This window comes from Cryptotermes secundus, unplaced genomic scaffold (assembly GCF_002891405.2).
Source record: "Cryptotermes secundus unplaced genomic scaffold, Csec_1.0 scaffold901, whole genome shotgun sequence".
NCBI classification, from domain to species: Eukaryota; Metazoa; Arthropoda; class Insecta; order Blattodea; family Kalotermitidae; genus Cryptotermes; species Cryptotermes secundus.
Genome location: NW_019729906.1, coordinates 707,805 through 734,043, shown reverse-complemented (window position 1 = coordinate 734,043; position 26,239 = coordinate 707,805). Strand labels below are relative to the sequence as shown.

Sequence of the window (26,239 nt, the reverse complement as noted above, 5' to 3'; positions counted from 1 at the left end):
TGGAGCCCACTTGCCAGCACAGTAAGGGCTAGTTGGTTTTTTTATTGCATTACAGTATATGTAATGAAAATATTTCACCCATCAATGAGCTTTGTTGCCTGTGATGTCTTCCATGTAAGAACTAAAGCAAAGACATGTTGTCTTGACTTTGTGTTTGAATTTTGTAAGAGTCTTTATCGTGCATCTAGCTGATAATGTAACCAGCCTACTTAGATCTCCATATATGCTGGATAATGGGGATTTCACTGTACTCAGGGCCAGTTCCACATCAAAATGAAATATCTTCAACTCTAAGGGTGAATTTTGTGAAAGAATATGAGCTGAGAAATTACGTATTTCTATAAAAAATTCTTTGTGATTAACAATAAAAGTGGTATAATCTTTGAAATCCAGCAACAGAATGTTAAGTTACACTTGGTCATGTAAAATGTTATATTAGCAGCCAGTAAAACTAGATACAGTTTTTAAGAAGAAATTTAAACAAATAAACTTGTTCCTACAATTACTATTATTGTTTTCATTTCCTTTCAAGGCTCCAGTCCCTCCTCTTCCACATAACACAACGATTAGCTGACTTGTTTTGTTCAGTGATCTCCTGTGATATTTAAACCAAGAAATCCATCACATAGTTAATTTAATTTGCATTCCATGAATCAAATTTGAAACTTCTAGTTTATATCCAAACACTTCTTGTTCTTTACCAGTGTCAGATATCGCAATAAGAGACTAGTGATTCTTTTTCAGTATTGCCATACAGATTCTGGGACAGTACCATTGTTAAAATGCACCTTCTTCTTTCAAATTCTTCTGAGATGATGAAGCATCAGTATACATGCACATGCAAAACACACACAAAACATTCTATTCCATGAATCAAACGTTAATCAAAAATTACTGCAGGATGTGGAATTAATTATAAAAACATATAGTTACAGTTTAATTGAAACTCACATAAAAAATAAGAAATAGACAAGGTTCATATAAGGTATTCAGATACTTCAAGTAGATCCACATGCACATATCAGTATTGTCCACTTATTCCATTTATACAAACCCTCCCTGAAGAAGATTGTAAGTCATTTCTAGATGTTAGGAATTAATCAGCAGAGTAGAAACAGTGTGTATCCAAGTATATTTTTACTCTTACTTGAAATTGTGTTTTTCCATTCATAAGACTTTTGAGACTGGATGGTAGATTGTTGAATAGTAATGCCAGCATAGTATGCACTTTTCTGATAATGTGAGAGGTTTTAAATTTGTATATGAAGATGTGTGTGTTTGTTGTGTTAACACTGTGTACAGCTCAATTAGCCTGAAAATGTTCTTTGTTATTTACAGTGAAGTTCATTAATGACAAGATCTCTGTCTCTTAAATTAATTTTTTAGGTTTTACACCCTCCACGATTCTGAAAGTTTTCTTTTGTATTATAAATATACTTTTGTTGTTAGATGAATTACTCAATAAAATTATTCAGTGCTTCATTATAGAATGAAAATAGGCAAAATAAGTTGATTTGAGCATGTCAGTGCTGTTGTTGACACAGATCTAAGTGCATAAGATGCTTCACTTAGGAATCCTTTGAGCGATATGATTTTTCCAATTTAAGTGGTTATCAAGTTGTAAACAAAGGAATTTTGTCTTTGCTGGTTTTGTATATTTGACTATATTGTTTATGTATCTATATATTTACTATATTTTATCTTCAAAAGGGGAACATTGTGCCTATAAATGGACCTTCAGTTCATTATTTAATTATTGAAGTCCATTGGAATGATATATTTCGTGCACAACCATTGTGAACATTTAGTATGGCTTAGCAACAGTGTACTTGAGATCACTGCTCTTTCCATGTGACTTAAAGATTTTATCAAATTAACAAGTAAATTTACCTCTGTTCTGTAATGAGATAGAATTAAAGTTTGTAGAAATATGTTTTCACCCTGCTGTGGAGGTGTTCAATTTATCAACAGGAGGAATGAAGACTTCTTTCTATTCAGTCTCCAAGGACACAGTTCTTGTTTTCCGGTTTCTGCATGATAATGAGAATTTGTGTGAAGTAGATATTAAGAGACTGGCATAACTCCTTAAGGAGAATGTATTAATTCAATACTGAGATCTACACTGTATTGTAATAAGAAATTCTCAAACTTATCGCATATTGAAAGATGAAGGTTTTCAAGTGATTATGTATAATTCATCTTGTTGCTGATGGAGCTTGTGGGTGATGAAAGTTGAATTATAAAGTTTGGAAATCCACGAATTTGGCAGGTGGGATCAAGAAAGGCCAGAAAATATGGATAGGCCATTTGCAGGAGGATAGTATCTGTCACATAACCACATTTTCAACTTCCTGAAATGGATGAACCTTGTGGACATTGGATTTTAAAGCAAGTTCTCCCTCATAGCACATTGTAATGAAGGTGTGTGTGTGTTTTCTTTACCTTTTTTATGAAGCATATTAGAATTTTGATGACATCCTATTGTTATTTATTGTATGTTGCCTGTTAATTAACATCCTAATGATATTCTGTTTATTTTTTTGTAAGAATTTTTTCCTATAAAAGCAACAGTTCAAGAATATTTGTCTCTTTGTCTGTTCTGGTTATTACAGATGATGTTTCTCCGCGTCGATTGTGCAGATTAAAGGACCCTCAGCCCAATTGCTACCAGTGTGATGTGTGCTCCAAGTTTTTCACTAGACGTGATCATCTGAGAACCCACAAAAAGAACTTGCATGGTGAGGATGCTGGTCCTTTTGCCTGCATTGTTTGTTGTCAACTGTACAAAAATATTGATAGTCTTCGCAAACATATTGCTAAATTCCATGTAACACGGGCTGAGACTACAGAAAAGAAGAAACTTATTTGATGTTGGCATTATTACAGTTCCTGGATCCTGCAATTTGATTGGAAACTAATGATACTGAAACCTCTGAACTTGAAGTAACTTACAGATTCTCACTGGATCTTGCATTTATGCTGTTCTTACATAGATAACACTTGATTAAGGTGTAATCCTTGCTTCCAAATTGATTTGTAATCTTCATGATACCTTTTGATAGGACAGTGACTTCTTGCAGCCTTTAAGATGATGATACACATTCACTTGGCATTGAAATTAAAATTATTTTTTCTGAGAAGGTTTGTGTAGTGATAACATGCTGTGATTTTATCAAAAGGGTTTTAGGTTCAAATCTTGGCCCAGCTGCCAGTTATCCTGAGGTTTTCCTCATTCATTTAAAGTAGCTGCCAGGTTAGCTTCTTCAAATAAGTTACAGCTGCCTTCAGATTCTTAACATTTGGAGTCCATGATCGTCTTCCCCTTCATTCAACGAAATACTCCTACCATTGGAATTTCATCATTAAATAACCTAAGAATCAGCCAGTGAAATTGTTTTGTTCTTTACTATTCATCTGTAGATTCTGTACGAAACTTATTTCTAAAATTTCATAGATACATTTGATACTAAAACTGCAGGAAGTGGTGTGTAGTATTTAATTGACCATGTAATGAAACAAGGGGTAACTCTTTCTGAAGGACTCCAGTTTATGAAAAGTAACAAGCTTTTAGATCAAAAGTGTCATTCCAAGATTTCATTTGGGTGTGACTAAATAAGACAGTGTTTGCAATTTACAGGACCTTTCATTCATATCTAATAAATGGAGTATTATTAATTTTAACCAGACTTATGCATAGAAAAATTAAAAATGTTCACTTTCAGGTAGCTCAAGTCAGTGAAGTGTTGTCTGGGCTGGGTGACTGGGGCTTCATTTCTGGTAGGGGGCAGGAATTTGTCTCTTTGCCACCACATCTAGACTGACCATGGCTCCATCCAGATTCTATGAGGGTCATACTGAAAGTCATGAGCAACAGTTTTTTGTAAAGTGACATGCTTTATTATTGACAAACCAAATACACCACCTCAATCTACATACCTTTCTTTATTTTTCCACATAATTGCCACTTCTTTGTACACATTTCTCCCAGCATTCTGGGAGCTCGAAAATTCCCCTTCTGTAAAATTCCATTCCAGCCATCTGAATACACCAATGCACTGCTTTCTGAATTGCCTGCCTTGTCTCAAAACGTTGTCCACACAGCTGATCCTTCACAAATCCAAAAAGATGGTAGTCGGAGGGTGCCAGACCAGGGCTATAGGAGGGGTGTGGAAGAACTTTCCACCCCATCTCTGCAATTGCTTCCAATGTGAGGCGAGCGGCATGGGGGCAAACGTCATGCAGGATGATGACGTTTCGTCCCAGATGTTTATCGCGCAATGCACGACAGAGCTTGTGCAGCGTCTTGACATAACGAGCAGCATTGATGGTTTGCCCATATTCCAGCAGTTCAGCCAGAATAAACCCCTCTGCATCTCAGAAGACTGTGCCCATCACCTTCGCAGCTGATGGTACTGTCTTTGCCTTCTTTTTTGATGGAGAATGCAAACGATGCCATTCCATACTCTGCCATTTCATTTCAGACTCGAAATGGTGAAACCAGCTTTCTTCGCTTGTCACAATACAGAGCAAAAAATCATCACCTTCATATCCGTATCTCTGCAGCAGTTCTGAGGTGATGGCTTTTTGCTGACCTTTGTGGTCTTTGGTCAATAACCGTGGGACCCAACAAGCACAAACTTTCCTATAGCCCAAGCTTTCAATCATCTCCTGTACTGCACTGTGCCCTATTCCAAGTTTTCGGGCTATTGTGTCCACAGTCATACGCCTGTCGTCTTCAATGATCTCATCCACTCTTTCCTTGTTGCGTTCAATTGAGGCTGTTCGACGACAACCACTCCGAAGCTCATCTTCGCTGCTGGTGTTCCCATCTTTAAAATGTTTCACCCATCTTCGAACACTGCTTGCACCCATGCACACACTTCCATAAGAATGCTGCAGTCTCTGGTGAATTTCTGCAGCAGGGATTTCCTCTTTCACAAGAAATTTGATGACAGCACACTGGTGAAACAACATATCATTGTCAGCCGTTTTGTTAGGAGTGATACTGGTCACGTGATGCAAGCTATTAACGTCACAAGACACACAAGGTTAACACAACAGCTGGTTCCACCTACCACCCTACTCTCTTTCGTCTCTTTCCCTGGTTGCATGCAAAAAAAAGTTGCTCATGACTTTCGGTACGACCTACGTAATTAAGTAGGTGTCCGGGGTAAAACAGCCAGTGTGATGATAGCCACTTGTCCCTGTCTAGAACTTAGATCTGGAATGTGTGTGCCCCCATGGCTTTTATACAGCTTCATATGGAGCTTCACAGTTTTCATATTGTAATGCCTATGATTTTCAAAGGGTTGAACACTTGACACAGAGTCAGCAAGAAAAATGTGTCCTTCCATGATGTTTCGCACTAGTAAGATCTGAACACTAAACAAACCAAAGCAATGTAATTCAGTAATGTAGCTACAGTGCAGCGGAAGGGGAAAGAGGAAACGCTAATACTAATTCTTGAACCCCCAACAAAGAAACGTTTGCAGACTCTGTAAAGCAGAACTGTAAAGAAATTAAAATGAGAGAGTGATGAAAAACGAAAATTGTTTGATGTTAAAAAAATCCATGGAAGTTTGCAGTCATATTTTGAAATTTTAATGCTGACACTTTCCAATCAGTATTCAGAAGGTGTTATAATCTGTAATCATTTGTCTTCCTGTCAGTCACATAATACAAATATAACTAGATCTTGCAATATTTAATACTTTTTGCATGTTAAATATTATGCTTTTAAAATGCTGGTCTGCTGTGTCCTGAAGGTAGGTGATGTTGAGGAATGAGAGAGTGACATTTCATACTTGTTTGGATATGACCCACATCATTGGTAGATGAAGTGGGAGAAGTCACCAACTGCCATCATTACACAGTAAGATGGTAGTAGAGCTGTGAGGTTTTCATGGTTAAAATTCATTTAGAAAACCTTTATTTAAACATTTCCTCAAAGCAATAAAATAATTTTTGCTTTATTGGAAATTCAACTGAATTTTTTTCTGTGCATAGTTGAATGTGAAGAATGCTTTATGGTATTCTGTTCTTAAATGTGTTGCTCTTTTTACATCCTTCATAGATTCTAATGGAATGTTTCATGGTAGACTGGTATTAGACTGTGTAAAGAGTACAAATTGTATCCATATCATCTTATTAGAACTGATATTTTATTTGTGCTACTGTATTGAACTTTATGAACATATTCTTAAAACTACACCACGTTGAAGAAATGTTTAAGAGAAAGGTCTGAAAGAAGTAAATGAAGAAAATATTTTACGTGCTATACATTTTGTTGTATGAGTCACTTTAGAGAGAATGCTGTCTCGACATAAAAATTAAGGCTGTTACTTGCTTACTAGTTAAAAAAGAACACAAAATGAAGCAGCACACCTGTGTTGCATTAAATGCTATAGTCAGAGGACTAGCACCCCTATTTTGTATCCTGGAGGTCTTTTGATTGAAACGTAGTCTGCAGATTGTTTCTTCTGACAGATCTGATGTTATCATTCTCATTTAAATTCAGAACTCCAAAAGGCTTCTAAATAAATATATGGTATATTTCAGAAGTCCATAACTGTAGGAAAATGGTGTAGATAAAAAGTGCCAGAAGTTTGTTGACAGTATTTACTATTATAGATTTTACAGTTATTTTCTGTACATAACTCAGATGTTACAAAAGCATAGTCATGAAATGATGTAGGAAGAATAGAAAGGTGGAAGATTAATTATAATGGTGTCAGATTGAAGAAAAATCCAATTGACAGGGGCCAAAATTTTGTACATAATTTTTAATACAGTACTTGTGATAATAGAGTGACGAAAGCAACATCAGTTATTTTTTGAAATTAACTTCTTTACAGACCTTTTAAGAACAGACAAGTTACTAAAATTAGGAATAGTTTGTTTCTTCTTTGCTTTATTGTGTATTTGCCCCACAGTTCTGGCCCAGTTTTCTTGTAAGTACTCATTGATCATAAATTTTGTGTCATATTGTTTCCTTCACAAATTTCATCCATTCTGCTGTTGTCTGTCTGAAAATAAAAATTAAAGAAAAACATTCAGCCTCACAACTCATGACCAGGAATTTGATATCTTAGTAGCATATTTGGAATCAGATGTGCATGAGTTCTTATGTCACATTGTAACTATAAAATGCTGTTTACTAAAACTAGAACCTTTGCTGTCACATCCAGACCAATTCTTAGTCCCACTCTCTCTCCTGTCCAATGGGACATTGAGGGCTCTTATGGCTCTTATCCTAGGGGTAAAGGTTCCAGTGTGGATATGACCACACCTCTTAGTTGAGGTAGAGTCAGTAAATAAGTCATAAATGGAAGTAAAACAGCTGTAATGGACATAATAGGTTTTCTATAGGTAGCAGCACAGTCCAGCTTCATGACAGTCTATGTAGCAGGCACCCGTGTGCATGTTCGGAGGCTGGGTTCGGTGGTTAAAATGATGATTGTTCTTGAGGTGTGTACTATTGAAGAGCAGCATTCAGTTGAGTGCTTTTTGTATGAAAAAGGACTCAATGCAAAGGATATTCATAAAGAAATGTTTCCTGTTTATTGTGGGAAGTGTTTGTCTTGTAAAGTGGTTCATAGCTGGGTGGAGAAATTCATTGAAGGACATTCAAAAGTCGCCACAGATGATGCCCAAAGAGGTCGCCCTGATGAGATTGTGACAGAAGCAAATGTGCAGTGGGTGGAAGAATTGATTTGAGCTGACAGGAGGATGATAATAAACAGTGTAGCAACTGCACTAAGGTGTTCCCATGGTTTAGCATACAGAATAAAGCATGATCATTTGAAGTTAAGGAAAGTTTGTGCATGGTAGGTGCCCAGAGAACTGAATGCTCAAAAAAAAAAAAAGTAACCGAATGGGTCTGTCCATGCAATATCTCTTACGGTATGAGTATGCAGATGAAGGAGAAGATATGCTTAACAGGATTGTTACTGATGAACGAGAATATATGCTTAACAGGATTGTTACTGGGGATGAATTGTGGGTGTTTCACTACCAACTCAAACCAAAGTGTGCTTCAATGCAATGAAAACATCCCAGTTCGCCTTCAACCAAAAAGTTTAAGGTTACAGTTGTGCCATCAGCTGGGAAGCTTATGCTTACCTTGTTTTGGGATTCTCAGGGAGTACTGTTAATCCTTTTTCGGAAGAATAGTGAAAATGTGAATTCTGCATCGCACTATGAAGTTCTGTTGAAGCTTAGAGATAAAATTCGCAGAAAACATCCAGGCCAACTGGCAAGAGGGGTACTGCTTCATCATAATAATGCCAGACCCCATACAACCTGAGCATCCCAGGAGAGAATTCAAGAATTACAGTGGGAACTTATTGAACATCTGCATTACAGCCCAGACTTTTCCTCTGGTGGCTTCCATCTGTTTGGTATGCTAAAAGACCACCTTGGTGGCAAACATTTCGCTGATGACAAAGAGCTTGAAACAGAGGTGTGGAAATGGCTAGGACGACACTGGTAAAGCAATGGGACAAGGGTATCAATGTTCGTGGAGGTCATGTTAAGAAATAACTATTTTTTCCAAGTTCAGATATCATATGTTTTATGTTTTGCATCCATTTATGACCTATTTACTGACTCTCCCTTGTACCAAGGTTATCAATGCATGTAGATATATTTCCAGTTCCCCATATATCTTATGGAGCCATGATAGCTCAGTCAGTATGACAGTGGGCAGTGGGCTGGGGTTCAGTGCCTGGCACAAGCAAGATGTTTTTCTATACTCCACGGAATCCAATCAATCCTCCTATCCAGTGGGTACTGGAGCCTCTTTCCCCAGAGGTAAAACAGCCAAACCATGAAGCTGACTACTCACTGCCAATTTAGTGCCAAGGTCAAGAATGGTGGCGCAATGCCTCCACTCCCTCATATGTCTTCATGGCATTGTATGTAATTAAATAAGCACAGGGACAGTTTTGTCTTTACCATACACAGGAATTGCTGTATCTTATCCTAACTTTTAATGTTACTGCTTTTTTACAAAATAATATTGTTGTTATTTAGTGCATGTTCGTTTTTTAGTATTCAGTGTGCGCAGTTGAACAGAAACGTTAAGTATATGGAGGCTGACAGGCCGAGGGGACCTAATATGGATTCCACCTCACACTGTACAAACTCTAACTATTGTAACCTACTGTAATCTATTGTAAAAAATTGTAAGTATTGTAACTTTACTCTCTTATTGTAATCCACCAATGTACAGTAACTAACTTGTCCTATATCATGTAACAGTGACCTATAGAGACGAAATAAATAAATATTTATAATCACTCTATTTATGTATTACATTAAAGAAGAAGTTTGACATCTCAAAACTTAAACTACTTTTTCTTAATATTGTATGAAGTATCATTTCACGTGAAAGTGAACGTTCATAACTTCTGTTGCATACCACTAGCTAATAGAAGTGTACAGTTGTTAACTGGCAGTGCAAAACCACAGCAGTTAGTCATGAGTTACTCCTAATTTTGGTTTCATCTTGCTCAAAACGTTTCATTTATCATTTGTATGTAATATGTATTGTTCTGCCACTTCATGTAATTCTCATAGATCTTACAAAGAAGTGTACATAATCTATAAGATTTATGTTGAATTTGAAGTTTTTATTGTAATGAATTTCGAATTTTAATGTCAATTTTTCATTGTAATCCTGCAATGTGCCTTATTCTATACAACCTGAGTTAAGTTATAAGCATCAGTATTTTTCTGTATGTACATTATGCAGTGTTTGTCAGTAGCTGTGTTAATAAATTACCTTTTCAAAGTGAAGCCATATTTCTTTACTTTCAAATGTCCATAGTCCATAAATATAAACATAGAACAAAAAAAAATATTAAGTATAGTTATTATATTGTCACATGTAGTGTATATCACGCAACATGTAAATTCGCATAGCCTTTGGATTCAACAATTATTTATTGAACTCATTCATCCACACTTACTTAGAGTCAGGAATACAATTACTATCATTTGCAGTATCACAACTACTGCCTCTACTTCAATACTTCTACTGCCTTCTGCGGCTGCGACCTCTCAACTGTCCTTGGCCATGGCTGGATCTCAACTGTGTCTCAGCGAATGCATTAACCCTTTTTATAGGCTGGTTTCGGACTCAATAGAGAGCACCTCCCAGGGTTCGTTTTCACGTGTTCTGTGTTTATTACCGTGGAAATGCATTATTCCACTGTTTCAATAACTTGTTGCCACGGTTCTTCCTAGGCAAGTGTCTTTTGGTATTCAACTTGACAATTTCCATTGTGGCCGTTGCTCGGCGATGGACAACATATAACATGTTACATTATTATTTGATCCAGTATAGTAGTGTGGCAATTACATCATGTATGGGATGCATTATAATATGAATTTTAACAGAAATGTTAACTCATCTGTTAGTTATATTCTGTATTATGTGAGAATAATGTGTTCACTTCCTATGAATAGCTTTGAATGAATGTGAAAGCTGTAACTGCTGTGAGAGGCTGTGGGCTGCGTCACCAGGATTCAGTCCCCAGTGCAGGCAGGGTCTTTTTTGATTTCACCACCATGCCCAACTTCCTGTAAAGTGAGTAAGAAGGTAAAACAGCTGGGGTATGAAGCTAGCCTCTCTCCTCTCCAGTGTCAAGTTTAAGAATGACTGGAACAGTGTCTCCACTCCCTCATATGTCTTTATGGCATGTTGCTTAAACACAGGAACAACTTTACACCCCCACCCCCCACCAACCATTATTTTACATTTATGTGGGCTAATTATCAAAGTATGAGAATAAAATTACACTCTTCAACGATACTAGTAGATGTGGCCTGTCATGGTACTTGAATAAGCGAATTTTTATGAATATCTTGCACTCTCAGGTAAACACATTGTCAGATTGTCAGCAGGGCTGACAGTGGAATGTTGGTTGACGCTTAATTGACTACACGGTGTTGTATCCCAGAAGATAGAGCTCTTCAGTAGTTCATCTGTTACGCTGAAGTGCACAATTAAATTTTGTATGTAGTTGATAACAGTGGCATGCCTTGATAGTACTACAGTCAGTTGTATCACCCTCCTTATAATTTGGTACAATTTTGAATTGTTTTAGATCTGTTGGCAACTTTCTGTTAATTTTGGAAATGTCTGCTTATTAATATTTTAAGTCTTTCATAACAAACACATTTCCAATTTACTTAGTAATATTGTAATTCATTTATCAGCACTGTGGAATGCACAGCCTTCTACAGACCATCCTGAATAGCACATAAAATCAAATTAATGAAAAACCTTCTCAAGTGTGATTAATGGAATCTTCAAGTAATGGTGTTGTGCAGTTTGTAGAATTATAGTTTTCATGCTTCATTGATATATCACTCTGTACTTCACATCTTGTTTCTGTTATGAACCAAGTAAAGAGGAAACAAAATGCTATAAGTACTTCAACAGTATTCGGTTGTATGTAGTTTGCTAAGTGAAGCTGTACAGTAATTATTCTTCTTTATATCAGTATAGCATGGCCTTTATGTGTATCATACTGATACAAAGTCTTACAGAGAGTACTGAGTAAGTGGTCCCTGTGAGTTGGCACTTGGGCTGACTATGATAATGCTGGTGTTGTTGCAGGGAGGCGGCGAACACTGACACGAAAAATTGGGCCAGTTCCATGCCCTGTGTGTTACAAGACATTCACAAGAAATCATGACATGAAGGTGCATGCACGTAATCTGCATGGTGAAGATCGTGGACCATTTCAGTGTATATTTTGTGCGCAGTGGTCCAAGAATTCTGAGAGTATGCGCAAGCATATAGCTAACCACCACCGTACTGCATAAATTCACACTTCGTCTTAACATTGGTTTGTTCCAGCCATCATGTGACTAGTGAAAGAATGGTTGGATACATGATGGATACTGAATAGTGCTAAATGGTTTTGCTAAAAATGCTGTATTCTCACTACAGCAAGAATAATTTATTTTAAATTTTATTCCAGAAGTTGTAATGAGGAGTAAAGAAAGAATTTGGACTGATAGATAGACCTTTGTAATTTGTGATTCTCAGTAAAGCTATGAAAGGTTTAAGAGAGAATAATTTTGCTATATTGAGACTCAAAGTAATGCTGAACATACTGTTTAACAGATTTTTTACAAATTGTGATATACTGTACACATTGTGAATGTGACAAGACAACAAGAATTATGAATTAGGTGTCCATATTCTACCTTGAAACCTTGATACCTTTAGACATTTAGTTGTATAATCCATGAGGAAATTAAGAAGAATTTTCAAGAACTAAGTACATTGTACTCATGCAAATAGGAATTTCATCCCAGGTAGAAGGACAGACATTAGTCATTGGACTCTTTGTCTTTGTTGTATTTGATGTTTCAAGAATGTAACATGTTATCTTTTGATATTACAGTTTCATGATATTTTGGTTAAAGAGAATATTGGTAAATCCATTTGTGCCTTATATAAACCAGTCTTTATTATGGCTCAGTATAGCAAAAGATTGGAATCGCCCAACAACTTTTAGGGAAGGTCTCATATAAAATTTTTAAGAAAATATGTCTAATAGTTAGATGCTGATAACTAGGTAACAGATGAGTGAGCATGACCTCCACATATGGCATTCTTTTTTGTTTTGTAAAGAATGTCTGATATTTCATATGCTTGTAATGTTCAGTGTGGCTGAACTCTTTGCGTCTGTCTGACTATCGAAAGCCAAGGAAGATATGCTGAATATGCTTGTGGAACTTTCTCTGCGCAAGGTACAGTGTTTATATTACTGTGACTTGGCAGCCAGTTGTGGGTAGCAGTATTTCCTTTGACACTGGAAGTAATATTTATACTAATGTAATCTAGTGACAGGAGCTTTGACTGAACTGCAGAACGATCAGAGTGGAATTAAGATGTGTGTCTTATCTGTCACACTCTACATTTTGTACTGTTGGGTCAGCATGCATTAAACTGCATATATTGCAAAGAATATTAGATTAATTTAAAAGTAAGCTTATTTATATATATTCCAGCATTTGGTGTCCTTTTTCTTTTTCATTTTCTTTCTTCTTCATCATGTTGCAGTAGGTATAGATTTCAATCTATTTACATATTCTCAGAGATTATTAGTACCATGGTCAATTGGATTCAGATGTTTTTCTGAACTGAGATGATGCAAGATATCTCATTCTCGACACTAGTAATACAAAAATAATATTGCACTGTTGCAAAGCTACTGACTTCTCTTCTTTTGTGTTCATTAGAAGTGTATTGGACATTTGTAACTGCAAAAATTTACAAGTACTAAGGGTTTTGTATTGTTATATGTTAATGACTAGACACGGGTTTTTGATTGATAATTGGATTTATTGAACATTTATGACTCATAACTACAAGTAACTATAACAGTCTCACTAACCTACACACTTTACAAATAACTATAGCACCTGCTAAGTCTGTTATGGCCTTCACAAGTTGTTGCTCTGTTACCTTCTTCACAAGACGTCACTGGGTTACTGCTGCCAACCATAGAGGTTCTTCTGCTTCAGTGCTCAAATTCTCACTGGATGACAACAGGCATACAGTTCTTTCTCAGCTGCAACTCATGGCATCACTAGCCAACATTGACTACTCACTGGCTCTCAACTTCTACTGATGACTGCTCCTGACCCTGGCCAGCAGTCATTCCTGGCTTCAGTCTCTTCGAGATCCATGACCAAGAATTTTGTTCTCTCCTATACATGTACATGTGTAGGAATGGGGCTTTCTCTTCAATGAGGGAGGGGTTGGCTCTTTTTGTGTAGGTGCTACATTTGTTGCACAAATGAGTTTATCCGCGCTGTCACAGCGTTCAGGTCAGTATGGACTCTGTGCACCCTTTGTCACTGTCCTATACTAAGCAACGTTTGTAAAAGATATACAGAAGTTTTCTGTCAGTGCAGGCTTGTGCAATAGGTTATACCTTATTTAACTCCTCTGAAGCTGCAGGTAGTCAGCTGAATAATCATAGGCCTGACCACCACCAAGTTTAAGCCTCTTTTACTTCCTGCGCATGGCTTATCCTTTTCCAATACCATATATATTTGGATTTCCATGGTATAGGGTTATTTCTACATGTGTCCTGTACAATTTGGTTATGGAGTCATACACATAAGGAATTCTGAAACTAGTCAAGTTTGGTTGGTTGGTTGGCCATTAAATTGCTGCAGGCCTTTGCCAGCACAGTCATTCCTGGCTTCACTCTCCACAAAATCCATGACCAAGATTTTTATTCTCCCCTAGACATGTACTTATTTCAAAATTGGGCCGTCTCTTCCTCTTTGTATGTAGGTGCTATATTTGTTACACCATAGTTTCAGCATGAGTTTATCTCTGCTGTAATGGCAATCGGGTCACAGTGGAATCTGTGTATTCTTTGTCACTGCCCTATACCAAGTAACATTTATACAAGATATACAGATAGATACTGTAGAGTTCTGATGATGGTGTATAACACATGGAGATACTGGGTTTTTGGACTTTGTCCATCATCCAGATTCTAAATAACTAAGGGAAAAAAACGTTTTGGAAAGTGTATCTGTTTCTGTCCTCAGGTGAGGACTAGTGATTGAGGCTAGCTCTTTCTAAGAGACCCAACAGGGTAGGTGTTTTCCCTCACCTAACGGAAACAGATCCAGTTTCCGAAACTTTTTTTCTTAGTTATTTAGAATCTTGACAATGGACAAAGTCTGAAAACCCAGTATCTCTGTAAGATATACAGAGGTTTTCTGTCAATGCAGGCTTTTGCAGCGGGTTATGCCTTAATATATGAGGCTGTCTTTATATAGCCTTGTCATGGATCGCAAGAAAAACGCCGTTCGCAGCAGTTCTTCTGTTATTGTTGAGGGCCATGACATAATGTTGGCTTGCTTGTTTGTTGAGCCATTTCCATGCAACGGACAGTGTTTATATAGTTATATAACAGTATGTAAGATTTGAGGTTTTCACGGCGATGACTATGAAGAAAGCAGTCTTCTGGGATGTGGCACCGTGTAGATGTGTGAACCAACATTTCGGAGGAACGTATCACCTACATCTTCAGGGTAGAAAGAAAAATAAGAAAATCTGCTGTCTCTTCACTAGCAGATTTTCTTATTTTTCTTATACCCTGAAGATGTAGGCGATATGTTCCTCCGAAACATCGGTTAACACCACATCTACATGGTGCCTCATCCCAGAAGACTGCTTTCTTTATATCACAGTTGTTTTACATTGTTATTAATTGTATTTTTTGTTGAAATTAAGAAGTGGAATATATAACAAAACTTTTAGAATTCATGTGTTTACTGTGGTGGTAGTCAGTTTCTCACTTCATTGCCTATAAGTATTCATGTACCATGTTATTATGTATTGTGCCTATTCAAGAGTGACAATTGTAGACACATCTGTTGTTGCAGATCTATTCAGTAACACTACTGTTTCAGAAAATATTTTTTCTTGTTTTTAAATATTCAGATTATGTAAAAAAATGCATGAAGTTTGTTTATATATGCTTATAACTTAGGCTTTTGTATGTATGATCAATCCAGCCATTTATATATATTTCACTGAACCTCAGCTCACATGCAACCTGAAGGTACTCATAATAAAAACCGAGTTTAATATGTTTGCAGAGTGTGTGTATATTACAGCCCATCCTATACTTTTTATTCATTCATATAATTGCACAGCCACATGATTTGATTTCTTTATATGGTTCCATACAGTATATTTCAACCTTAATGAAATTTCCAGCATTAATCCATGTTTCTGGTCATAAATTCCTCTTACTAGCTTTAACACCATATGATGTTTGATTTAATTTACTTTGCATTCTTTTACAAAACTGCTAGACAGTTTTAATTACATTTCATTGCTAATACCATGTTCTTAATATGATTAAATGAATCTCTTATGATTGGATTGTAATGTGTATTTAGTAATGGTAAGAGTTACGAGACTGACTAAACAGAGATTTTCTTTGTTGGGATGTTGTAATATTTTTTTCCAGGCTTAACTCTTAACTCATATTGTGATTTTTCATGAACTGGAATATAGAATCCTATTTTGGAAGTCTTTAACACTGTGAATGTAGGAAACTGAAACTTTATCTTATGGGTAATATCAGACACCACATGAGAGTTGTTTGTGACTTTGGTCCATTTGTTGGTGATCAGTGGAGTTTATTCCATATAAAATTGTTCATAGGATAATCTCAGAATTAATACACAAATTTATACATATATGTATGTTGTTGGTTTCTTTTTCTGTCTGACAGTTGCAGTGGCTGTGGGCGTAGGTGGTCGTGCCCCTTTACGATGTCCTTTATGTCCCCGCACATTTGTGAGCAAAGCCAACATGTTGGTACATGCCAAGAATGAACATGGAGATGATCGAGGACCATTCAGCTGTTCCATCTGTGGCCGTATTGCCAAGAACAAGAACAGTCTGCGTGTTCATGTATATCTATACCATAGAAAAAACCGCGATGAATGAGAAGCAAGAATGTTTCACTGATCTGTTCTGTACTCTTTCACCATAATTTCCCTATTAATATGTGAATTAATTGTAGGCCATTTTCATTCAGTTAATAACTATGTACTCCAGTTTCATAGCTTTCTTAATTTTTACTGATGGAAAGTAAGGGGTAGTGCTATTTGAAGTTACAATTAAAACTCTATAGGAAGGTCAGACACATTTTGTGAAAAATGTATTAAATATAACAAACATTTAGGCAGGGAAGTTCTTGGTGACTGCATGAGTATTGGCTTCTCAAGAAGAAGTTGCATCCATGTAGTTTGTTAGTTGGAATGTTTTCCTGTATATAGTACTGTTATGTAGATGTATAGTTAAAGTGGCATATGTTTTAACAGTTACTTCGCTTAAATTCTATATATTGGAAGACAATTCAAAAATATTCTGCAACGGATAAGTGTCTTACTTATTTATTTGAAATAGAGATACATTTTAGGTGAGTGCATAATGTGACATAGGAAGTTATCATCAGACATTTTTATAATGAATTTGAATGATAAAAACTGTTACAGAATTTATTGAAGATAATTAACACAGCTTTATCAAAGATGTGTAGAAATCTTGAAATGACAGAGAAGTAAATTGTCAAAGTGGGACCAGTTATATATGCATGCATTGGACTGCATTGGAATAAATGGGGGAAAGCGCAAGCCGTAAAACTCTTGTGCCAGAAAATTAAGATAATATTACAGGAGGAGCCGCAACTTATGACTAACCTGAAGTGGATTGAATTGGCAACCTTGGGGGACAAGTCAGTAGTAGTTAATCAAGAAAGGGAAGATCAAGATAAACATCAACAACTGGTAATAGAAAAGAGCAAAGCATGTAGAACTTCTACTAGGCAAAAGAGGCTACCTGTAACTAGGATTGATGATTTTTTATGGTAAACCCTCATAGAGACAGTAGGAATCCAACTCATTTTAATTCTAATGATATTGTTGACAAAAGAAGTAGACCACCAGATAAAGGTAAACAGTGTAAAGATCGGCACTTATTGTATGACAAGACTACTGAATTTAGAGTTTTTCATCAGAATATTAGAGGATTGAGGAATAAAATAGAGGAGTTATCAAGTTCATTACACTCTGGTGGGCCTCAGGTAATTTGTTTAACCGAACATCATTTAAATTCCCTTGAAGCCGAATATATCAATATTGACCAATATGAGAGGGGGGCATTATATTGTAGGAAAAATTTTAGAATGGGTGGTGTAGCGATTTATGTGCATAATTCCATAAGTTATTCTTATGTGAATATGGATAAATTTTGCATTGAAAGAACGGTTGAAATGTGTGCTCTAAAGACACAATTAATTACACATATCATATATATAGTAGCTGTGTATAGGGCTCCATCAGGAAACTTTTCTCAGTTCTTACAAAAATTAGATAATGCTTTAAGAATGATATTTAACCCTAAAGTGAAAATAATAGTATGTGGTGACATTAATATTAATTATTTAAAGGAAACTCATATGAAACAACAACTGGATGATATTCTGTCATCATATAATCTTGTATCTGTTGTTGATTTCCCCACCAGAAGTCATCATGGTTGCGAATCACTAATTGACAATATATTTATTGATCCATCTCAGTATAAGAATTACTCAGTTCATTCTATTGTTAACGGTTTATCGGATCATGACGGCCAGTTATTAATAATAAAGAATATGGGTAAGCAATATTACAACCAGTCACGCATAACGTTAAGGAACATTAATAACTACTCCATGTTTGAATTCAAAATAAACCTAAGTTATGAAGCATGGGAGGACACATTTAATAGTGAGGATGTCGATATTGGATTTAATACCTTTCTGAACACTTATTTGAGAGTCTTCTATACCAGTTTCCCATTAAAAAAAATAACAAGAGATAAGTTTAAAAATAATAATTGGATAACTACTGGTATAAAAGTCTCGTGTCAACATAAGAGAGAACTTTATTTACATTGTAGGAATCATAAGGATAATAATCTAAAGAAGCATTATAATTTATACTGTAGAACTTTAACAGAGGTAATAAAAGCAGCAAAAAAACTTAATTATGATAGACTAATAACTAATTCAAGTAATAAAATGGTAATGGCGTGGAAAATTGTTAAAACCATAACAGGGAAAAAATCAGACAATAGATTATTGCAATTCATAGATGCATATAATTCAGAGACTCCAAGAGAAAAGCGCAGTGATATAGCTGATGTTTTCCAGAATTATTTTCTCTCTGTAGTAGATAAAATAAGATCTAATATAAATAGGAATGATATTCCTGATAAGAACTGTATGGACTACCTTTTCAAAGCCTTTAAGAAACCTTTTCCAAAACTAGATCTGAAACGGACATCGACTAAGGAGATTGCAAAAATAATCAAAGATCTCAAACCTAAAAATTCATCTGGATACGATGAAATCTCCCTCAAAATACTAAAAATAAGCTCTCCATATATTGTTGCCCCATTAAATTATATTTGCAACAGAGTAATCTTATCAGGTAAATTTCCATCTCGATTGAAATATTCCATAATAAAACCAATTTATAAGAAGGGTGATAAAAAAGATATTAAGAACTATAGACCAATTTCACTATTGACATCCTTCTCAAAAATATTTGAGAAAGTTATACTAGCAAGATTATTAGAACATGTCGTTAATAATAATATATTATCTACAGATCAATTTGGGTTTAGAAGTAATTCCTCCACTCAGAAAGCCATATTTACTTTATTAAAGTACATTCTACAAGCATGGAACAGCAAGTCTGTGGTGGGAGGTATATTCTGTGATTTAGAAAAGGCATTCGACAGTGTTAATCACGATATATTATTGAAGAAATTAGAATTTTATGGGATTACTGGAAGTGCTAACTTGTTAATGAAATCATATCTTAAAGACAGATATCAAAGAGTCCTTATTGAAGAGAACTCTGTAAAAGTTAAGAGGACCTCAGAGTGGGGTAAGATCAAACACGGTGTTCCGCAGGGGTCAATTCTTGGACCGCTGCTTTTTTTGTTATATATTAATGATCTTCCTTATGTGGTAAATATGTCCTCTTATCCAATTCTCTTCGCTGATGATACAAGTATTATTGTCAACAACCCTAATTCTATAAATTTCAAAGAAGACCTTATCTTAGTATTTGATCAAATAAATAAGTGGTTCAGTACCAATCTTCTAGTATTGAATTTTGATAAAACCCAATATATACAATTCAAAACGACTAATACTCCAGAAATTCCGATAAACATCAGTTATAATAATAAATATATTGTCAATTGTATGGAGACTAAATTTTTGGGTATTACTATCGATAGTGTCCTATCCTGGAAAAAACATATTCAGGATCTCAAGGTTAAATTATGTAAAGCAACATATGCAATTATGACACTTAAACCCTTTGTATCACCCGAATCACTAAAGAGGATTTATTTCGCGTATTTTCATAGCATTATGACTTATGGAATAATCTTTTGGGGAACCTCTTCTCATAGTGGTGATATATTTAGGCTTCAAAAAAGGGTAATTAGAATTATTACTAATTCTAAGAAAAGAGACTCTTGTAGAAATTTATTTAAGGATTTGAACATTTTACCGTTTTATTCTCAACTCATATTCTCGTTATTAATTTTTGTAATAGATAACATTGAGTTATTTAAAACCAACACTGATCTACATAGTATAAACATTAGAAGTAAAAACAATTTGAAGTTGCCACAAGCAAGGTTATCCAGCTATCAAAAAGGGGTTTATTATATGGGCATTAAGACTTACAATCTGCTTCCATCCTCATTAAAGGATCTAGTAAACAAGAAGAAACAGTTTAAATTAGCTTTAAAGAGATATCTTTTGGAGAAATCCTATTACTCACTACGGGAGTTATTTGATGGGTGAATGGGGTGATTTTCACCCCTTTGCATATTGAAGTCCTGTATAGAAGGCATACTAGGAAGTGGGATGTCTTATTACATTTTGTTGTATGCATTGTGGGCTGATTGGTGGGGCTGGTACATGTAGGACGGTTTACAGTACTATTGTTATGCATCATGATTCTGGGAATGTATTGTATAGACCAGTGGTTGGTATAACCAATTTGTTGGATGTGAAGTGTGGTCATAGGTTGTTTCTTTGGTATACTGTAGCTTTTAAGTGATGGTTGTGACACTTTCCTCAGGGTAATTAGTTGTTTTTTTTTTTTTTATACTTCATGTTAAAGTCATTGTTGAATACATATGTTACTGGTACTTTTAATTTATGGTTTTATCTTATTGTATTTAAATGAAATTTTAATAATGTGTGTACTGTATCATATATCGTTCTTATCGGGTATTTTGACTCTGTTCCAATGATTGGGAACTTAGACTAGTATTTACTTTGTGACACGTTCTATATCCAACAGTTTGTACTTTCAACTCATGTATGGATCAACTGAACTTGAAATAAATATGAATATGAATATGAATATGCTTATACAGGGCATGAACAAAATAATGGAAACATTAAGAAATTTATGAGTACAATTTGTGTTGACTATATTAAAAGAGCTTCAGTTGGCAAGACTGAATGTTCTTCCATTTGTTTACACTCAGTAGTGGTAGTGTCAGTGCACTATTGATTGTGTTGAGTAACAGTCCATGTGAAAGAATTGGTAAATGGGAGACTTGACTGATTTTGAAAGAAGACAAATCATTGGTGCACATTAAGCTGGAGCATCTGTGACAAAAACTGCCACATTATTAGGTGTATCTAGAATGACAGTTTCTATGGTTATGTCAGCATACATGAATCATAGGAAGACAGCATTGGCAAAGAGGAACAGTGGGTGAAAATCAACATTGACACAAAGAAATCGCTGTGCATTGAGAAGGATTGTATTGAAAAATCAATGATGACTGTGGCACAGGTGACAGCAGAACTGAATATCCATCTCGAAGACCCTCTTTCCACAGAAACTGTCTTAAGTGAGCTTCACAGATCCTCCATCCATGGTAGGTCTTCAATTGCTAAACCTCTGATTACTGAAAATATTGCTCACATGTGTAAATGATGGTGTCATGACCATAAAATCTTGATGTCAGTCAACTGGAAACACACGTGTGAAATGGTCAGATGAGCATCCTACATGCTGTTCCTTACATCAGAAAGAGTTTCTGTTTGGAGGACCCCCAAGGAAGCCAACAGTCCAGAATGCACGGTGCCAACATTGAAACACGTGGGAGGTTCTGTGATGGTTTGGGCACTAGTATCAGGGAACAGTATTCTGCTGGTCCCATTATTACTCTTCATGGCTGAATTACTGCAAGGGAGTACATGGTCAAATTGGATAATCAGGTACATCTTGTGATGCAGACGTTATTTCTGAACTACACTGCAATTTTCCAAGATGGCTGTGCCCCCATTCACACAGCTTGATCTGTTCATTCATGGTTTGAAGAGCATGAAGGTGAACTTCAGCATAATCACCAGATTTGAACATCACTCAAGTACTCTGGCCAGTTTTGGAGACAAAAGTGTGGAACAGATTCCCACATGCAACATTTCTAAAGCAACTTGAAGGAGTTGTTCAAGAAGAATGGTATAAAATTCCACTAGGGACTGTTCAAAATTTGTGTGACTCCATTCCAAGAAGGACTGTATTGAAGGAAAACGTTGGTCCAGCATCATATTAATAAAGAAATATGTACAGTATCTGTAGTGTTTGCATTATTTTGTCGAATCCCTGTGTGCATATACGTGGGGCAATCCAAAAGTTACCGAAATTTGAATTTTGCGCACGAATGGTTATGAGTACATCGAAATACCACTGGGTGTCTCCTCACACATCCTTCTTGAATCAGTGTGGCAAGCGGCATCGAGTTGAGTGGTTGGGTTTATTGTAGGTGAACGTATTTCCATTGTTGTGTTTCTGTGAGTCTGCGGTTTTGCGATGGCTGACCTGAGAGAGCAGCGTGTCTGTATAAAGTTTTGTTTCAAACTTGGGAAAACCGCTGCAGAAACACACCAAATGTTGAAGCAAGCTTTTGGTGAAACAGTTTAGGCCACACACAAACTTACGACTTACTATAAGCGTTTCAAAAATGGCCAAACATCGATTGATGATGACGATCATTCAGGACGGCTGTCAACTGGCACCACACCAGAAAATGTCGAGAAAGTTAGGGATCTGATTCTGCAAGATCGTAGACGGACCATGCAGTACCTTTGTAATACCTTGGGACTAAGTTATGGTACATGTCAACGAATTTTGTCAGAGGAACTGAACATGAGGAGGATTACGGCGAAGTTTGTGCCACGACTGCTGCAAAATGAACAGAAGCAGCATCGCTTGGAAGTCTGCAGGGAACTTCAACAACAGCTTCAAGAGGATCCAAACTTTCTTTCGAAGGTTGTCACTGGTGACGAAAGTTCGGTTTATGGCTACGACCCTGAAAGTAAGCAGCAATCGTCGCAATGGAAGAGCCCTTCTTCACCTCGGCCAAAAGAAACTCGACAAGTCAAGAGCAACATTAAGTCCATGTTGATCTTTTTTTTTTTATATATTGACGGGATTGTTCATAAGGAGTTCGTCCCTCGTGGTCAAACAGTCAATAAAGAGTTATGTCGCGATGTTCTAAGGCGTTTGAGGGAGGACATGAGGAGAAAATGTCCAGAGAAGTGGCACATGAACGACTGGGTACTCCACCATGACAATGCACGACCGCATACGGCTTACATTGTGCAGGAATTGTTGGCTAAAAACAAGATGGCAGTTGTTCCCCACCCACTGTACTCGCCAGACTTAGCTCCATGCAACTTCTTTCTCTTCCCCAAGTTGAAAATCAAGTTGAAGGGGCGAAGATTTGATACAGTTGAGGAAATTCAAGCGGAAACCCAGACAGTACTAAACACCCTAACAAAGAAAGACTTCCAGGATGCACTTGAAAAGTGGCAGAAACGCTGAGATCGGTGTATGTGCTCCCAAGGGGACTACTTTGAAGGTGATGGTGCAGAATAAGATCTAGGTAAGATGTAATAGTTTTTATTAATATATTTCGGGAACTTTTGGATTGCGCCACATATATATATATATATATATATCCCCCAACTGTCGAGCACTCCCCATGCAAACTGTATATATTCTCAGTATTTCAGTTGATGTTGATGCTGAAGGCAGTGGTGGTATGGATTTTATGATGCTGATGAATTTTTTGAGAAATTGGAATATTTTCAATACTGGAATTCTGTTGATGTAGATAATGATTGTGTGTAAAGTTTATTGACACTGTCATGTCCGTATTATATCAGACATAGTGGGGAAAACATCAATATGTGATCTGGAGGTTTTGTATATAAAATAAATATAAAATACAAGGTGTTTAATATACAATATAAGATACAAATACAATATGTATTACATAATATTATATTTTAGCATCCCATTGCATTGATGCATTGTCCTTATTTATTAAAGTATACGTCAATAATGCAACAATATAAAAGACATCAAGAATTGTCACTTATTAAAATGTATTTTAATACTTTATGATGTTAAAATCGTTAAAATGTTAGTGGGACACTAAAAGTGTATTTCATACATTAAAAGTGATAAAATGTCTGAAATGTCTCTAGAGAAAAAAGAAAGAAAAATACTTATAAAACCAGAGATATTTCAGAAATTTTGATAATCACTTTTAATGTATAAAATATACTTTTAGTGTCCTAATGACATTTTAATGATTTTAACATAATAAAATATTAAAATACATTTCAGTGAGTGACATATTCTTGATATCTTTTATATTGTTGCATTATTGATGTGTACTTTAATAAATAAGGATAATGTATTACATAATATTTGACATCACTGTGGAGGAAAGCAAACAGTTTGTTTGCCAAGGAATTTATCCACTTTGCTGAGATAATTAGAATAGTTACTTCCAACATCTTTTGCCTCTTATGTAGGCTTAAGAAATATTTCTGTCATAATTCCTGAGTGTATGTTTTTGGTTCTGTCGATTCCTTCTTTAATTTCACCTAAGTGTCCTCTGTCACTTCATTGTTCCCAATACAAAAGGATTTTCCATTTTTGTTAATTGAAAAATTATGTAAATAACAATATACCTGTGTTATGATATTTTATTTTTCTTTGACTTGAGGTTGTTTACACTTTAAATGAGTCCCAATTTTTCCAAAAGCATTCTTCAATACAGGTATAGGAAAACCTGCAGTTAAACATCCACTGGACATCCTCCAGGTTCTGTTTACATTTAACTAAGTTGGTGTGCAGCACAAATGCTTCATTATAGGGATATTTGTCTTTTGAGTTTGGCGAATATCCTAGTGTGGGAAGTTGCTGAAATATTGTCTGGAATTTTGTATAATGAGTTCATTTGTTTTATTTCTCAACCTACTCTTTCCTGCAATGATTCAAATTCACTTTTTTCCTTATCCCAGCAGGTAAAATAATCACAACTTATGCTTTCTTGTCCATTTGAAGCTTTATTGTTCAAAAGACTGAAACTAACCATGAGTGAAAAACATGGATGTGAATACTGACTGTATATATTGAGTACTTGAGGTAAATGCTGAAAGAGGTGAAAATAATGTCAGTAATATCACAGTAAATATTGATTGTAAGAGAGGGACACTTTTCAAATACAGACAGAGGGTCTGTCAGTTGAGAGTACTGTGCAGGAAACACTTATCTTAATTTTAAGTTGTGTTTATGTTCATTACGTTGTAAAAGTACAAGTTCATTTTCATGAGCACCAAACCTGGGTCATGTATATAATGTTGAAAATCTGCATCAAAGTACATACATACATCTGCGTTTCAGGATATTCATAAGTGCAGTCTGCACTGAATATGAAACATGTCACAAGCTTTACAAACAACAATACATCTTTACAATTCCAACATGCCATATCACAATAACAAACAAACATAAATGCAAACAACGCGCATCTAAATAAATACATAAAGTACAGATTATATTTACACTTAATGTCTATATTGATGCCTACTGTGGGACATCCGTCAGTCAGCATGCACTCCCCTTCTATTCCTTAGGTAATGATCCTGACAGAAGAGCAAAAATTCATCAACAGTATATGATGGATTAGGTATTAGGACATCCCTTACTGCTTTTATATACTGTTTTTATCATGTACTAAATCAGTTAAATAATCAGGCAGGCTTAAATATTTTTACACTCATGCAATGGACCCCTTTCTGCCTCATTGTGAGATGTGATTGTAGGACATGTAAATTTCTTTCGTGTCTTGTCGGTCTGTCATAAATTGAATAATTAAAAGTAAAATACTCAAAGTTATTTATCATAAAAGTCATCAGAGATAAAATATATTGAGAGACCAGTGTTAATATATTTAACTTTATAAATGCTGACCTACATGACTCTCTATGTTTCATACCCATTATTATTCTAATAGTCTTCTTTTGTAAGAGAAAGATCTTGGCCTCTGACGAATTACCCCAAAAAACTATTCCATATCTCATGAGTGAGTGAATGAAAGTATGCTTGATATATCATTTTAAGTGTTGTAACATTACTATATGTTTTCATAATTCGTATTGCATAACATGCCTTTCCCAATCTGGGTAATGATGATTCAACCTGTGTCTTCCAATTCAAGAACTTATCAATTTCAATGCCTGAAAATTTAATATGAGTTTCCTCTTGTAATAATTCATCA

The 26,239-nt window shown here is 35.7% G+C and overlaps 1 protein-coding gene across 13 annotated transcripts in view; it reads left to right on the top strand.

Annotated features, from left to right (window-relative positions):
* LOC111865816 (broad-complex core protein) overlaps positions 1-26,239 on the top strand; it is a 168,860-nt gene that overhangs the window by 74,170 nt on the left and 68,451 nt on the right. Inside the window, exon 6 of one of the 13 annotated variants that reach the window (XM_023854152.2) lies at positions 16,296-16,824. The exons of 10 other annotated variants lie outside the window; for them this stretch is intronic. In XM_023854152.2, coding sequence (XP_023709920.1) covers positions 16,296-16,513 — 218 coding nt within the window. In that variant the 3' untranslated portion in view covers positions 16,514-16,824. Of the gene's footprint in view, positions 1-2,612; positions 3,913-11,626; positions 14,504-16,295; positions 16,825-26,239 lie in introns of those variants that run through there. 2 more of the 13 variants (XM_033751978.1, XM_023854145.2) reach the window with 2 other exon arrangements.